The following is a 17,406-nucleotide window of genomic DNA, read 5'->3' on the forward strand; positions in this document are numbered from 1 at the left end:
TCACGCGTCAATGTGGCGAGCGGCCCGCATCTTCAATGGTAAAATATGTAGTGCTTATCATTGTATAAACGTACAATTTTATACGACATTCTCAACCGGTAATCATTTCCATCTATTTGGAAAAAAGTAAGAACATTTTAAAACGAGGAGTGAAAGGTGCTTCTGGTCGCACGCAAAGCAGTCTGTCTGCTTACAAGACGCACAAGAAACGGGGATGACCAGCCGTGACAGTGTGCGCGGGGCGGATCTGCTCACCATTCTGCTCTCAGACAAACGGAGGTTACCCTTCCACAATCTGCGATCGGGGGCCGGTCCTTCTCTGCCCCCCGCCCCCCACAGCTGCCGCTCACAAGCACTCGGGACGGGCACCTTGTTCGAGGGAGGGAAGCGGTGCGTGGCCGTGGCCGTGGCTGTAGGTGAGTTCTTTTCCTCAAACTTGTTTCTGCCGAGGTCAGCCCCTCTCTTTCCTGCTCCGCAAGAGACAGTCACGGCGGCCGGCGCTGTCGGGCGCTGGCTTGCTGATCCCCGTGTCCCTCGCTTCACCTCTCTGAGCCTCAGGATCCAAACTGAAAACGGGGGGCCTGGTTCCCTGGCAGGACGGTTGTCAGAATCCCGGCAGATAACCGATGATCATCTTAAATGCATTTGTGCCCACTGGAGTCTGAGCAGGATTTCGGCGCCTATAAACTACTTGAGGCCAGTTTTATTTTTTTCCCTCTTCCACCTCCATATTCTTTATGTTTCCCTAGTGGCGGGAGCCATTAAGATCCAGTGTCTTAGCAAATTTCAGTAGACAACACAGTGTTACTAACTCGAGTCACCGTGAGCTATGTTAGGTGCCCAGAGTTATTCGTCTTGTAACTGGAAGCTGGTACCCTTTGGCCAACCTTTCCCCATCCTCCCCACCCCCTGGTAACCACCGTTCTACTGTTTCCGTGTTGGATTATTAGTATTGTTATTTTTAGGACTCCACACAGAAATGAGACCATACGGTATTTGTCCTTATTCCACTTAGAATGTCTTCAAGGTCCACCCACGCGGTCACAAATGGCAAGATTTCCTCCTCCCTCGTGGCTGAATAGTATCTCATTGTATATACGTATATATGTCCCATCTTATTTGTCCATTCGTGCACACTCGGGACCTGTTACAATGCAGATTATGATTCATTTTGTCTGGGGGCAGGAGTCAGAATTTCTAGCAACTCCTGGCTGCTGCTGGCCCTGCTGGCCCAGGGCCCATGCTCTTTGAGTAGCAGGAAAGTTGGCCCTGGCTGCTGTCCTTTAATGAGATCCTGAAGACCCTGTTCAATGGTTTTCACGCTTATCTGCTGCTAAGGATGTGCAGGGTATTTTCAACTGTTGGCGGAGGGACCTTATAAAGAGACAACATCACAAGGCTAAAATGAGTTAACTTTTGAGGACCTCAAACAAAAGCCCAGAATCTACGAAGTCACATGCTTTTCTTTGACTTGTTCTTGTTTTTAACACTTCCCTCCAGACACTACGCACGGTATTTAAAAGGAAATAAAGTGAGAGATACAACTTCCTGGCAGGAAGCCTGGCTGGTGGGTGAGCAGCTGGTGTCAGTGCTTAGAAAAGGGACCCGCATCGGCTTCTGTTTACAGAGAGCCACGTGGCAGGGTGCTGCTTCTCAGGTTTTGCTTGTGTGGTCCCCAGATTCCAAGAGTCTCTTTAAGCCACACGATACCATTAATTTTTCTCACCTCATTGTCTTCCCAGGCATCAACATATCGCCACCAAAGTCAATGTCTTCTACTAGCATTGTTCCAGTTTCCCTTGATAAAACGTAAATCCTATGTTCAAATCTGCCAGCTCGTTTCTGTCGTCTGAACAAGATGCCACGATGACTCCCCCCTGCCCCAGAAGGGGGGAGAAAATGTTCGCACGGACACATCAAAAGCATTCCTGCAAGAGTACAACGGCCAGATCTGGTGGTCTACACGGGCAGCCCTCAGTGATATCTTTTGGACATACCGGGATCTTGAATTTTGTGCAGTGACAAAGCGTGTGTCTTCAGACTGATGCACGGGGGTGGCGATCCCTCCCCACTTCTGATCAGTAAGCATGCTACCTTTTGAGGCTTGGGAAAGGTCTGAAATTCTTCCCATGGGCAAATCCTTTCCTTCGCGTTATTCTTCCCTTGATGTGATTCAAGAAACCACAACGATATCAGCAACACCCCCATCTTTTTTTATGTGCTGCCGGTGACAGTATAAATGAGCTTCTGTTTCAAAACACGGGCATTTATTGGTTCGGATGCTGCAGACGTTGTCGGAGGTATCGTGAGGAGATACACAGAAACAGTCATGGTCCCTGCCTCATGAAGCTTACAATCTAGAAGAGAAGAGACCTTGTTTTTTTTTTAATTCTTTTTTTTTTTTAATCTTTATTTATTTTTGAGAGAGAGACAGCGTGTGAGCAGGGGAGGGGCAGAGAGAGAGGGAGACACAGAATGCGAAGCAGACTCCGGACTCCGGGCTGTCAGCACAGAGCCCGACGCGGGGCTCGAACTCACAAACCGTGAGATCATGACCTGAGCCGAGGTCGGATGCCCAACCGACTGAGCCACCCAGGAGCCCCAAGAGAAAAGACATTCTTTCACTGCAGGATACCTTGAAATTCCAAGAGGACTGTGAACAACGGCCAACAAGAGCAGATCATTCTGGGCTATGGTATCTGGGGGCCGGACAGGGAGGGTCTGGATGGGCTGAGAGAGAGGAAAAGACTGTCCCACGTAAAAGCACATCACAGTGAAGTCACAGGGCAAGCTCACGCCTCAGACAGGGAGACCCATGAGTGGACGTGCAGTCTCTGGTACGGATAACTGGGGGTGAGGTCGAAAGGCTGGCTGGAGCCCCACGGTCGAGGCTGAGGAGTCTGACCTTCGTGCTCTGGCAACAGAGAGACAATAAAGGGTACTGAGATGCTGACTGGCCATCACGAGAGTCCGTTTTGGAAGATTAAGTGGCAGAGCCACGTAGAGCTGAGTGAAGAGGGATTTTAAGTCTCGAGAAGAGCAATGAATTGAGAGATTTTTAAGGTCCTCTAAGCAGAGTCTGTGATTCTAAAACGCAAGACTGGGAGCAAAAAAAAAAAAAAAAACTGGAAATGATTGCGATACCCCATGGGAAGGGAAAGGAAGAGCTGTATACATAAGGATTTATAAAAATGACGAATTGAACACAACTCTATTGAATACTGAACCTCTCAAGAGAAACGGAAGACTGGGAACAAGGAGGCCAGCACTGCCACACCCTGGCTTACAGTCCATTTGGGTGGCGGGTCTCATCCACTCCGCCGTGGCCGAACCAGTGTCGGATAGAGAGACTGACCCTGGTCCTACCAAGCCCCGCCATTCACCGCTGACCTGTGCCGCGGCAACAGACAGCCTCACAGGATGGAGGAAGCTACACCCAGCACGTACGACTTAGAGATCACGGGCAATGGCCGCGCTCAGGGTCATTACAAGGAAGCGACTCGAGCCGTTCCCTCACCTTCGGAAGCACAGAGAGATTCTGAATTGAGAGGTCTCCTAGGTTGACTGACCTAGGAGGTCTCCTAGGTTGATTTCATGAGTGCCTCCCAGGAGCCAGGACCCGCCTCTGGGTGGTGGCAGGGGCGAGAAGGACAGTGCACACCCAGTCCCAGAGCCCTTCACAATCCACGCTCCCTGTGTAGAAGGCATGTTTTTGTGTAGTCGTGCACAAATAATAAGAGGGCAAGACAGCAGTGCTATCACAGAATTGCCTTTACAATGTGCTGTGAGAAGACAGTCTGTAAGAATGAGGTTATTTCTAATAAGGAGAACGGGAGTCAAATCCGTAGAGTTTGGGAGCAGGAGAAATGACATTTGAACATTGGACATGTTTACGGCTATCAGACTCACGGATACAATTCATATAGTAAACAAGCTGTATGTAGCTGCATGTTGATTATAAGTTAACCTGTGGAGCCCAGGTATCATCGTGCAGGTCAAAGTGCTCCCAAGACTCAAGGGGTTTCTTAGCTCATTTGTATGTGAGGTTGGTGCCTCTCAGATCAATTCAGATTGGAAACTGCATACAAGACTGCATAGTTGGCATGCTCCGACTTTGTCAAACGTGTACAAAGAAAAATTGAGAAAGTAATATCCCCAAAATGTTGACTTTGTGTACCTAGAAGTAGTGAAAATATAATAAATTTTAAAATTGTACATGTATTTATATTTGCTTCTGTTGTGAATTTTCTCAATGGAGACATAGTCCTTATTAAATCTATTTTCCTGATTATATATTTCTGGTTTTATTATATAAATCAGTTTTATTGATTGCAAAAGTAATATGCATACATACAAATACACACTTTTTTTTAATTTGAGAGACAGAGCAGAGAGAGAGCGGGGGAGAGAGAATCCCAAGCAGGCTCCGTGCTCAGCACAGAGCCTGATGTGGGGCGTGATCTCATAACTATGAGATCAGGACCTGAGCCGAAATCAAGAGTCAGACACTTAACCGACTGAGCCACCCAGACGCCCCAAACACACACATTCTTTAAACACTGCGATATAAAATTGTAAAAAACCAGAAAGCAAAAATTCTACGTGCTCTGCCCCCAGAGATAACCTCTGTTAACATATGGGTATATTGCCTTCAGATGTTTGCTTTATGCATATATAAGGCACATATATTACTCTCATGATCATAAAACTATATATAAATGCTAGAAATATTAATGAAAATAGGAAGATCCTTTTCTGCTTCAACTCTCTTTAAAGATAAATACCTCAGTGACAATAAGACATCAGTGATATCTGACTTTGTCTTTTTATTCATGAAACACAGGCACCAGGAAATAGTCTTAAGTGACATGGATGGCCCGTGGGCTCTAACACTGAGGGCTTCTAGGTGGGTCCTGGGCACCTGGGCAGGACAAGCGGCTGTTACAGTGGCCATTTAAAAGGCACTTTTATGGGGGAAAAAATACTTCCTCAAAAGGGCTTTCTCAGCGACCAGCCCACCAAATGACTGCTTTACTCTGCCGGTAGCACCTGCTGCTGCTTGGCTGGCTGGTTAACTAACCCAAGTGACATCTCTGGGAACCTATCCTCTCACTGGAGACGCCGCTGTGCGCCCCCAACGTCAGTGCCACCTGATGTCTAACGGAGTGTGTAGGCGGTGTCCCCGAGGTCTGACCCAGGCCTTTTCAGCCCGACGTTCTCTAAAGACAGAGCAATGGAAGAACAAGTCAAGTACGCTGTCAACGCCACCTGCACGTGGGCGCCCAAGAGGCCGAGGTGCCCGGGCAAGGGCGAGCGGACAACACGCTCTTACGGCAGCCACGTCATGTTTCCCGGAAAGTCATCGCAGCCACGTGTCAGGAGGCCGAGGCATGGCTTCTCTCTTCCCGCCAAGCCCCGCACCGGGCACGCCGGACAGAAGGGGGGACCTGAACTTCCAGGCTGCTGAAAGGCACAGTCTTCAAAACCGGAACGAGGCAGAGGCACCGCCGGGCTGGCCGCACCAGGAGGGAGTGTGGAAAGCGGTCCCTGCCTGGAGGAACGGACCTTCCGCCTGTGACACAGGAGGAGGCCGGGAGAAGGGCCCACAGAGCTGTGGGCTGCTTCCAGAAGTCTGGTTTCAAGACAAGTCAGTCTGCTGGTGGATGGAGACCCACAGGGGCCACGGGGTGACGAGCCGAGGCAGATGTGAGATAAAGCTGTACTGTGCTTTTTGGTTCACGTAGGGGCTTGGGAAATGAGGAGCCACACGGGCAATGATCACACGACTGGACCGCTTTTGCCCAGGATGCCCTGCCCCCTCAGTGGCTGTCAAATCTGTGAAGCCGCTTCCTCCTCATTTCTTCCTCTGGTGAGAGACGGAACCCGTAGGGCAGGGGACCCGGGGGGCTGTTTCCTGTAGTGAGAAAACACAAGGGAGACTCAAACACTGCCCATCCATTGTTCTGACATTTACAGGGTATTGCTTCCTAGGCTTTCAAGGGGGAGAGAAGACAGATGGCTGGGGTGTCATCTTTGTTTCAGCACGAAACAGAAACGTAACAAACATATTTCAACTTCAGCTGTCAATACTAAGTTTCAGCATCAAGTAAATCTTTTTAGTGCAGTCCAGTCTAGGAGTGTAATCCAGTCCTTTTGAAGGTTCTTGACAAATCTCCCCATTTTTATTTTTTCTTCCATCATGCTTCATAATTTGCATCATCTAGCTTCTACAATGTCTCAAGGGCATTTATTATTTTATTTTATTTTATTTTATTTTATTTTATTTTATTTTATTTTATTTTTTCTGTCCAGAGGTAATTTGTCACTGTGTCTAACTTCCCCACCAAGTATGCTGATTAGTTTCTCTTCAGCAACCTTTGGGTACCCCCCTCTCCCTGCCTCTGCCCGGCTGCCTCCTGCAGCACCCTGCCACCTGCACCCCAGCCAGTGAGAATCAAGTCTGCGTGAAACACACAAACACCACTGAGCATCCAAGGCCACACAGCAAGGGCCCGATTACCACGCTGACCAATTATCTGGGAGAGCAGACAAAAATGCAGGCTTAACATCTGAAAATCAAATGGAGGACCACGGAAATCATCACTGCAAAAGGCTTTCTGCTCATTCTCTAAGACTGGTACCTTTTCCAAGGTGTTTCCAGGTAATATACATTGATATGACCACTGTGGAGCCCAAGATGAAAAAAAGTTGGAGAAAGCAGTGAGAAATTAACCTGCTCGCAAAGACAAATACTGTATGATGTCACTTACACGTGGAATCTGAAAAACTGAACTCCTAACCAGAGAGTAAATGGCGGTTACCAAGGGCTGGGGGTGGAAGAAGTGAGGGTATAAACTTGTAGTGAGTAAATAAATCCTGGAGATCTCATGTACAGCACTGTGCCTGCAGTCAATATCACTGTATTGGAAACTTCCAAGTTGCTAAGAGGCTACATCAACTGTTCTCAACACAAAGAAGAACTGGTAAATATTGACACGATAAAAATGTTGGCTGATGCTACTGTTGTAATGATATTGCAATATATAAGTGTATTAAATCAACATGTTTTACACCTTAAGTTTTTAAAAAAAAATTTTTTAATGTTTATTTATCTTTGAGGGAGAGAGAGTGCTAGCAGGGGAGGGGGCAGAGAGAGAGGGAGACGCAGAATCCCACGCAGGCTCCAGGCTCTGAGCTGTCAGCACACAGCCTGACGTGGGGCTCAAACTCACGAACCGCGAGATCATGACCTGAGCTGAAGTTGGACGCTCAACTGACTGAGTCACCCAGGTGCCCCTGCACACCTTAAATTTACACAATGCTGTACGTCAATAATATCTCAAAAAAAAGTCAGTCTCCTCACTCCACAACAGGAATTTCAGCTGTCAGATGATGAGAAATTTTGAAACGGCAGTCAAAAGGTAACTTGGGTTTTTTTTTTGTTTGTTTTTCATTTTGTTGCTTCCCTAACACTTAGGCTTATCTGGTTCTCCTTTCTTTTTGAGACCATGGGAGAATTACCCCTCCTGGACACCCTGTGGCCATTCCTGACTAGGAAACCTAAACTTCAACTGGGCAGGCCTAGCTTCATACTCCTGCTGGCCAAGCTCTACTCGAAGGCTTTTTGGTTCAGAGCAACATATGCCAATTTATCAACCTTCATTAAGGATGACATTCAAACACAGTACAGGCTCATAAGACTTCCACCATAAAGAGTTCATGAAGTCTAGGGGCGCCTGGGTGGCTCAGTTGGTTAAGCATCTGTGACTTGGGTCATAATCTCGTGGTTCATGGGTTCAAGCCCCGCATCGGGCTCTGTGCTGACAGTTCAGAGTCTGGAGCCTGTTTCGGATTCTGCGTCTCCCTCCCTGCCCCTCGCCTGCTCGCACACTCACTCTCTCTCTCTCTCTCTCTCTCAAAAATAAGCAAACATTTAAAAAGTTATTTAAACAAAAAAGATGAAAAGTTTAACTGGATACGATTTTTGCTATATATGTATTTGAAAAGGAATTTTGTCTTTGTTTCCAAGTGGCAAATGCCTGACATTACAGAGAAACTCATGAATCCAATTACCACTAGTTTATTGCCTGAAACTGTTTCATGAGAGGAGATCCAAATCCTGTTTTCCCTTCAACAATTGTTTGCAACAGTAAGGCACTTGGGAGTGAAGGCCAGTAGTGACACCCCTACCAGCGCGGCAGGGAGGCAGCGGCAGAGCTGTGGGCGGGGTCAGGGGCAAGTTCAACGTGGCAGGTGGAGCCTGGGCCACTGGGCATGAGCCCGTGGAAGCGGCAGGAGTGCTTGGCCTCCCAAAGGGAATCATGGTGTCCACAGCAGAAAGGTGGAGAGCTGAGGCTTCCATGGAGGGAGACGCAGGGAGGGCCTCAGAGCTGTAGGCCGTGGGGGCTCCTGGGGCCCGAGCGCGCAAAAGGAGCAGCTCGCACACCACTTGGGACCTGCTCGAGGGGCAGTCGGGGAGGGCGGGGCCGAGCCAACGGAAGTGCCGCGTAAGCAAGCAGAGAACTCCCATCAGGGGAACAAGGATCACTCTTCTGCTCCTAGAGCTTTTCTAAGGGGCCCTATTTCAGTCAGCTTTCACTCCCAGTTTCAGGACCCCAAGTTTACAGATGAGGAAACTGGCTCACAGAGTGTTGGGGACACACACGAGGTCACGTCTACCCACTTTCCCACTACCCCTACACGGGCTGTCACCTCTGACGCCATCCCGGTGAGCTCCTGCCCAAACCCACGCGGACATGGGAGCTCCTCCCATTTGGAAATAGAAAAGGAAGGTCCAGCCTTGGGCCCTCAACTCCACACGACTCTGCTGTCACCAAGATATGACTACAAGGCTCCCACAGGGGCCCCTGAAATTCCTAACTTTCCAGGACCACCAGAGGCCCTGATTGTAACAGTAAAACCCGGTTTGTAATCAGGCCCGATTTTATGGGTATTTAAAGCCTGTGCTTTGGGCCAGCAAGGCCTCTGCTATCCATTCAAGTCTCAGCTAAGCTTCGTCTTCCACCCCCTGCTTTTCATTTACTCTTAAAACTGTTTCTGTGTTTCTAGAGTTTCCACTTATGTCATATGGTCTTTTACTTCTCTCCACAGCCTCCACGGGGCTCTACAAGGCATTTCTCAAAGGGTCTTAGAAATGTTTACAATATGTACTTACATTTTTTAAGTGTATTTATTTATTTTGAGAGAGACAGAGGGAGAGGAAGGGGCAGAGAGAGAGGGATAAAGAGAGAGAGAGAGGGAGAGAGAGAGAGAGAGGGAGAGAGAGAGAGAGAATCCCAAGTGGGCTCTGCACTGATGCAGGGCTCGAACCCACAAACTGCGAGATCACGACCTGAGCCGAAACCAAGAGTCAGATGCTCAACCAACTGAGCCAGCCAGGTGCCCCTGTAACATTTGTTAAGCTCTTGGCAAAGGTGTGGACAGGCCTCAGCTGGGTGGTGGGAGAAGGTACAGTCCCCATCCCCGGGGATGTGATGGGAAAGGTGTTCATCGGATGTCATCAGATGCTTCCAGCCCTGCCCGGAACCGGAGGGGACACCCCAGGCCAGTCTCCATTTTGCAGGTTCTAGTAGGCTCCTTTGTGAGGGGGAGACTGCTCAAACAGGTGACGGCTGGGTCCCTTCCAAGACTGTGAGGTCTGACCACCAGGGACGAAATCCCGACTCCTCCACTCATAGCTACACATCCCTGAGCAAGCTGGTTATCTTCAGTAGGCCTTAGCTCCCCTATCCATAAAATAGGAATAAAGAGGGATTCCTTTGCTGGGCTGTTGAGAGGCAAGAAAAGAAATGCTACAAATAAAATGCTTAGCTGAGCCCCAGGCATGCAGGCAGTGCCTGATGAGTGCTGGTTGTTATAATTTTTCATCTCTACCACCATCATGAGTCACGTGTCACATGTCTACTTGTTAGTATCGTTAAGTAACTTGGTGGAAGACACAAAATAAAATGATTTCTTAAAAGACAGTGCCCAATTCTATTGGAGGCCCGTTTGGCAGCATTTTGTATAAAATGTGGAGTTGCTGCTTACTAAATATTTGCCTTCTAAGAAACAGATACAAAAAGGAAAAAGGTAATTAACAACCTCCAGTTAACAGCATCTTCTGTAACAACAGAGGAGACTCTTCAGTCCCTGGGAAAGCTGGCGGGCCCAGCCAAGACCTCCTTTTTCCTGCCGAGTTAAATCACGCACTGAACATTTTCAGCCTGGGTGAGACAGCCTTGCTCTGGTGAACTTGGTACAGAGTATTAGTATTTATGAGCCCTGCCTCCGTGTCCTTGTAAATGGAGGTCAGCCCTCAATGTTACTCAGAGAAACAGCGAGCATGCTTCAAAGAACCTCAGGAACAGTGCCCAGTTTAAGATGATTTAGCTCAATTATAGCACCAGTAGTGAGATCATAAGATTTATTGATTCATGGTTCTTGATGGAAACATTTTCAGTTCTCTACCCTTATGTATAATGCAGTAACTTCTGCAATTACATCCAGATAAGAATTGCTAAAAAGAGCACCATGAGTTGATGGCCATTTTCCCTCCCGTGCGCCATCCCTGTAAATAGAGATGTTTAATTTGCTAGTATTCACAGATCCTGCCCGTGATCTGATGAGCACACTGTATGATTCAGTGAAATTAGACTGATGTGAGTCACAGGATGGCGTATCTTTCCCTTACAGTAGGGACCTAAAGAGGCAATCACTTTAAAAAAACAACAACAACAAAAAAACCAACAACAACCAGGAAACCTCTAAATAAATCACCAGTGTTCTCAGGGATTTCTATTGTCAAATGAAGGCAGCAGCATGGGATCCACATTCTCTCTTTTAAGGTTACTTTATTAGAATTCCATGAATTACAAAGCTTCCAAAATGCCTTCTGAAAGGATGGTTGCTAAGTCATTTACTGACAACGACCAACAAGGCTGGAAGAAATCCTAACAATTTGGCAAGACATTCTCTGAAAAGGGGAGATACTTAAGTACATAAGACCACTTTACTTTTTGAGTCACTAATTATAATACATATCTATCTGTCTGTCTGTCTATCTATCTCTTTAAAAAGAGTCTGAAGTTCACCTAGAACCTCGTAACTCCATACAAATGGAAGCATCATCATGGTTTACAAGAAAGGTAACATTTAGAAGTGACTTGAAGGGAAAGAAGGGAAAATATTCCCATTTCTACTCAACCAATCGAGTCAGCCACAGTGGGGATTTCTTGGTTTTGAACTTCTATCTGGAATCTCAAAATGAGAAGCTTTGAAATGGAGATCCACTCAATGGTTACTTTGCCTCTCTGACCTGAAGTCAGTTAATTTTGGAAATCTTTAGGGCTACAACAGACTTACAATAAATAGGCTATAATTCAGTGAGCAAGTCAAGTAACCTAAAATATTGGGTCTACTAGGTCAGGTCTAGTGTTTCTTCCAATATAGACAATGTACAGTCTGACCTCTGGAACAGAAAGTTCCGGAGACAAGAAACATCTGTTGGGCCATTACTAAATGCTCACCCTTCTTATTCTCCCTCCTTTTTAAAAAGTGCACAGCTTGATTAGTTTTCATGAACTGAACATGTGGGACCAATATCTAGATCAAAATACAGACCACTTCTGGGGCACCTGAAGTTAAACGTCCAACTTCAGCTCACATCATGATCTCATGGTTCGTGAGTTGGAGCCCCACACTGGGCTCTGTGCTGACAGCTCGGAGCCTGGAGCCTGCTTCAGATTCCGGGTCTCCCCCTCTCTCTGCCCCACCCCAGCTGTGCTCTGTCTCTGTCTCTCAAAAAGGAATAAACGTTAAAAAAATACAGAACATTTCCGACACTCGTCAATCTCTGCATGTGCCCTTTTAAGTCACTGCTGCCAACTAAAGAGAACCCACAACCCTGATTTCTGACCGGTGGAGACTCCTTTATTTTCATGCATAAATGGGTTCATACTATGTAACCATAGTATGTAACCTTTGTGAGTGGTTTCCTTTTATATTATGTTTGTGATCCACATTGTGTATGTGGTTTTTATTCTACCTGTGCCCCCAAGTGGAACTTCCCTATTTATAGACAGAGGAACTGAGGCTTAGACATTTCAAGTAACTTGCCAAGACTACACAGCTGGGTCAGTGGCAGAGTCAGGACTCCATCCCAGGAAGGCCCCTTTCTACTCTGCTCTAGATTTGATGTGTGTGAGTGTTTTCCTCAATCCCAAACCAGACTCTGTAAACCTGAACAATACTATTGCCTTAATCGTGACTTGGAGACAGGATCTGAAGTCTGCCTCTGCCTTGGACAAGACTCAGTGTAAACAGTAACCACTCTTGGGTTACTAAAGGGACCTGGGATTAGGATCTCCTTTGACGAGGTATCGTTTTAGCAACGGGCCCAGCCGCAAAGGGCAGCCTTGGTAGTTCACCATCAAGTAATATTATACACAAGAGAACAGTTTGTAACTTCTTACACAAACAGTTTTCCATGCATTTTCTACCTCACTGCACTGGAGGAGCATCAAGGGAGGAAGGAGAGGCTGAGCGTCCACCTGTCATTAGCAGTCACTGGCATATGACACTTTTCTTTTCAACTTGAGTGTAGCTGACACGCGATGTTAGACTAGTTCCAGGTGGACGACCTAGTGATTCGACAGTCCTGTCCATGATGCTGTGCTCACCACAGCGGAGCCCCCCTCTGTCACCATACCACGCTATTACAATACTATCCGTATTGTGGCTACCAGTCACTACCAGTGACTATATTCCCTGTGTTGTGCCTTTTAGCCTCATGACGTGTTCATCCCGTAACAGGAAGCCTGTATCTCCCACTCCCTGTCACCCATGTGCCCATCCCCCCCCCCCCACTCCCCTCTGGCAACCAGCAACTTGTTCTCTGTATTTATGGGTCTGTTTCTGCTTTTGGTCTATTCAGTTACTTTTTAGATTCCACACATAAGTGAAATCATATGTCTTTCTCTGACTTATTTCACTTAGCGCAATGCCCTGTGTAGGTCCATCCATGTTGTCACAAATGGCAAGACCTCAGCCTTTTTTTTTTTATGGCTAACACTCCATTATGTATTTAAATTAAAAAAAAATATTTATTCATTTTTGAGGGACAGAGAGACAGAGCGTGAGCAGGGAGAGAGGGAGGGAGACAGAATCCAAAGCAGGCTCCAGGCTCCGTGCTGTCAGCACAGAGCCCGACGCAGGGCTCAAACTCACAGACCACGAAATCATGACCTGAGCTGAAGTCGGACGCTTAACCGAATGAGCCACCCAGGCGCCCATAACACTCCATTATATATTATATCACATCTCCTTTATCCATTCGTCTATCGACGGACACTTGGGTTGTTCATGTAATTTTTGTTTAAACAAATGAATGTGAATTTTAATACTAAAAAACTTTCCTCTTTTTAAGATCTGTCTTAAATCCTTTGAAAATTCTATCACTGTCTCAACAGTTTATCATGAGATTTTCATGACACTAACGATGATTTTCAAACACTTTTTTCATACATTTAACGATGCTTTAGAATGTTCCAAACTTTCCTTGATCTAAAGTGTTTCTTTGACCAAAATGCCATTTGGTCAGCAGTCTGTAGGTACCTCCATTTACCCATCCTATCAGCTGATTCTGGAAATTGAGAAGAGGTTGACTATGTCTAAGAATACCCATGTATACTTCAGGACTGTATTCCCCCCCCCCCCCCCCCAATTCAAAACCATGTAGGGTTGGTTATTCACTGGACAAATAAGTACAAACTCTTGGAAAACTAAACACAGGGCTCCCTGAGGGCAGAGGTCTCTCACTTCTGCATTCTCATTGCCTAGCACAGATGAGGGGCCCGACGTGTCTGGTTGGGGTGGCAGAAACCACACGTGGGCCTTGTCTTGAGACACAGGTGGGAGAACACGCTTTACAGCCGACAAAAAGGAACCGAAGGTAGGACTTCCCATCTGTGCGGAAGGAGCGTGTTCTGATAAAAAACGTAGGTACGTGAGCAGGGAGAGGCTAGGAAAAAGATGAAGACCCTTCGGGAAATGAAAACTCCACAGTTTTCTCAGAAGCTCCAGGGCCAGCGTGTCCACTTGGCCTCAGGGGGCGGCTGCCGACAGGACATTTCTGATGGAGATTCCACACCCGTGTGCAGAGGGGGCAGCTGCTGAGCTCGCCCCACCAGGCCTGCATCTCTGCCGGACCCCGCTCTGGGGACCCTCAGGGGCGTCACAGGATTGCCCAGGTCCAGATGGCTCTCTGCTCCAGGCTCTGGACTCCTCAGTCCTTTGTCAGCCCGACCCTCTGGCCTTTCTCTCTTGGGCGGAGGCTCACCAGTCGGGGGACCCACAGGCAGGAAGGGGCTTCTAGTGGCTTCTTCAGAGCCCGGATACAAGTCCTTCTGCCAACTCCTCATGCTTCTTGATCTTTTTTTTTTTTTTTTTTAATTTTCATAACTTTTAATTTCATTATTTAAGAAAGGAGAGGACAGGGGCGCCTGGGTGGCTCAGTCGGTTAAGAGTCCGACTTCGGCCCAGGTCATGATCTCATAGTTAGTGGGTTCGAGCCCCACCATCGGGCTCTGTGCTGACAGCTTGGAGCCCGGAGCCTGCTTTGGATTCTGTGTCTCCCTCTTTCTCTGCCCCTCCCCCACTCATGCTCTGTGTGTCTCTCAAAAATAAATAAACATTAAAAATTTTTTTAAAAAAGGACAGTAGGTAAAAGAATAAACTATAATAAATTGAGCTTGACAAGATAAAAAACTGCCTCCTCCCGAGACACATAGAGTTCTGGCCCCACTTGCCTGCCACTTGCTATGACATTCACCCTAAAGAGTGGCCGTGGTGTTTTCCCTTCCTGGCTTTCAGCAGCCCCAGCCCTGTGAGCACAGTTACCACCCCACAGCAACCGACTGGCCACTGAAGGCGGAAGTCAGAGTCGGGGTCCCGGCCCTTCAACGGGGCAAATGCAACATGTCTGGACAGAGCCAGATGGTCTCGGAGACACCACTCACTGGAGAGTTGCCCAGTATGCTGCTGTGGTCCTTAAACACTAGTGAACATCATAAAGGAAAACTGGTTAAAAACACAGATTACGAGATCCCACTGGTAGAGATTCTTGTGCTGGAGCCCAAGAAGCTGCATTTTAATGAGCACCCAAGTGATTCTGTTGCAGGCGGTGTAGCAAATCGCTGAGAATTGCCGTGGGGAAAAAAAAGATGCTTCACCAGACCTGGGCTCACATCCTGACCCTGCCAGGACCTTGGACAAGTCATTCCCCAGGGCCCCCCACACCCCCCAGCCCCTGCTCCCAACCCTCCAGGTGTTGGGCTCATCTGTGCCATGAAGGTGCTGGACGAGACATTTTGCCCCCCTGCACAGAGATGCCATGACTTGTCCGGTTCCCAGTGAGGCATCAGGCTGGCTGGGCTAAGACGGGAGACTGCAATGGGAGACACCAGCCACCGGCCTTTACTGCCTGCAGCCCGGGTGGCTCACTCTGGAGGATCCCGCCTGCCCTGCCGGCCGGCCTGTCGGTGACTTCTGGCATCTGGACACACAACTGGCCGTGCTATGCTCCTTGACAATGTCCTCCAGCTCAGCTGGTCTATCTCGGTGCCCCTCCACTCTGACATTTTAATTTGCAGTAAACGTTTTAATTTTGGAACAGTTTTACATTTGCAGAAAAGTTACAAAGATAATAGAGATGATTCAATTCCCCTAATGTTAACACCTTACATTATGACAGTATAGTTGTCAAAGGTAAGGGATCATTTATAGGGATGGGTGCATTACTACGAACTAAATTGCAGGTTTCACTTGGATTTTTACCAGTTTTCCCACTAATTTCCTTTTTCTGTACTAGGATCCGTTTGGAACATTTAGTTGTCATATGTCCTTAGCCTCTTCTGGCCTGTGGCAACTTCTCCATCTTTTCTTGCTTCCTATGACCTTGACCATCTTGAGGAACTCCAGCCAGGTAGCCTGTAGAATGTCCCTCAGTTGGGTTTGTCTTATGTTTTTCCTCATGCTTAGACTGAGGTTATGGATCTTAAGAAGAAGTCACAGAGGTCAAGTACTCTTCCCATCCTGTCTTATCCGGGGCTCCTGCTATCAACATGACTAGCCACTGGGGGGGGCGGGTAACCTTGAGTACTTGGTTAAGTAGTGTTTGCCACGTTCCTTTAAACTTGTCTGATGAGTTCCGAGGGAATAAAGCTTTGAGTCTCTCCAGGAATGACCAGGATAAAATGGAAGAAGTAGGAGTAGATACTTCAAGGAGGCTTGGTCACCTGTTGGGGAATGACTGGATAGGGTGGGGGTCGTCCCTGACCTTCACTGGGCGCCAGGCCCCTGGATTCCAGGTGAAGGGGCTCCAACACTAGTGTGAATGTATGAATCACCACGAGGGCTGGAGAGAGTTTCCGATTCTGTAGGCTTGGCATGGAGCCCAGGCCATTGTATTTTTAATGAGCTCCCAGGTGATTCGGACCTACAGTAGCTCTGGGGAACCAATGAGCTACAGCTTAGATTTTTCTTTCAACTAAAAATACCCACCTTGGGTTTGCTTCCAGTTTTTACACTTGCCAGCAGGTGGACCCAGAGGCCTGTGACACGGAGTCCACTGAAGAAAACTAGGGCAAATTCCAGTCAACAAAGCATTCCGCCTCGTAAGCAGAACTGGGGTTATTTTGAAACAGATGGGCTCTACAGAGCCTGCCGCACTGAATATTATGGAGCTGTTTATTGTCTAGATGGTCTGGATGATCTGCCAGCATCTAGCAGTTTCTCTGTCACATCAGACTTCTTCAAGAGCAGAGGAGGAGACGGACGAGGCACTCAGAGAGGGTTAGACGTGGTTATGGATGTGGATGCGGAGTCGGATATTTTAACCGGCTCTAAACTCAGAATCTACTCTTGCTACTGTGCTTACTGCTTTGCATCACGGAGGGCTTTTTACTGCAAGGGTCTGTATCCCCCTAACTCCAGGTTAGAAGAGGTAAACAAACACAATCTGTGGGAATAAGACAACCTTGGATGCAGTGATACTAAAAACGACTTATTTTAAAACCTAACCAAAGCGGTAATGTTTCCCGGTCCACACTGTCACCCCAACCCCACTTATACTTGCCCCCAGTCTTCTTTCCTTCTGCCCCCTCTCCTTGTACCGCCCCAGCAGAACAGCAGGAGGGAGGAAGTGAGATAAACAAGGGCCATACGACTGTGCCTGATGCAGCGTTTCCGCGCGTGCAGGGCCAGGACTTATAAACGGAGTGTTCTGTGAGTCCTGGAAATCTGCAAAGAACTCCAGCATCCATGGCTCCTCCCTGGAGGATGTTTTCAATTCCTTAGCCCATGACCTCAGACACTTAGCTGCTGTCCTGGCCGGCCCAGGCCCAGAGG

At 47.7% G+C, this 17,406-nt stretch overlaps 1 protein-coding gene across 3 annotated transcripts in view; it reads right to left on the reverse strand.

The window, feature by feature from the left end:
• Positions 1–17,406, reverse strand: part of RHBDD1 (rhomboid domain containing 1) — a 173,256-nt gene that overhangs the window by 34,214 nt on the left and 121,636 nt on the right. For 2 of the 3 annotated variants that reach the window (XM_049614790.1, XM_049614792.1), the window contains exon 7: positions 4,684–5,914. The exons of the other annotated variant lie outside the window; for it this stretch is intronic. In XM_049614790.1, the coding sequence (XP_049470747.1) occupies positions 5,820–5,914 (95 nt within the window). In that variant the 3' untranslated portion in view covers positions 4,684–5,819. Of the gene's footprint in view, positions 1–4,683; positions 5,915–17,406 lie in introns of those variants that run through there. 3 annotated transcript variants of the gene reach the window in all.

This window comes from Panthera uncia (genome assembly GCF_023721935.1).
Source record: "Panthera uncia isolate 11264 chromosome C1 unlocalized genomic scaffold, Puncia_PCG_1.0 HiC_scaffold_3, whole genome shotgun sequence".
NCBI classification, from domain to species: Eukaryota; Metazoa; Chordata; class Mammalia; order Carnivora; family Felidae; genus Panthera; species Panthera uncia.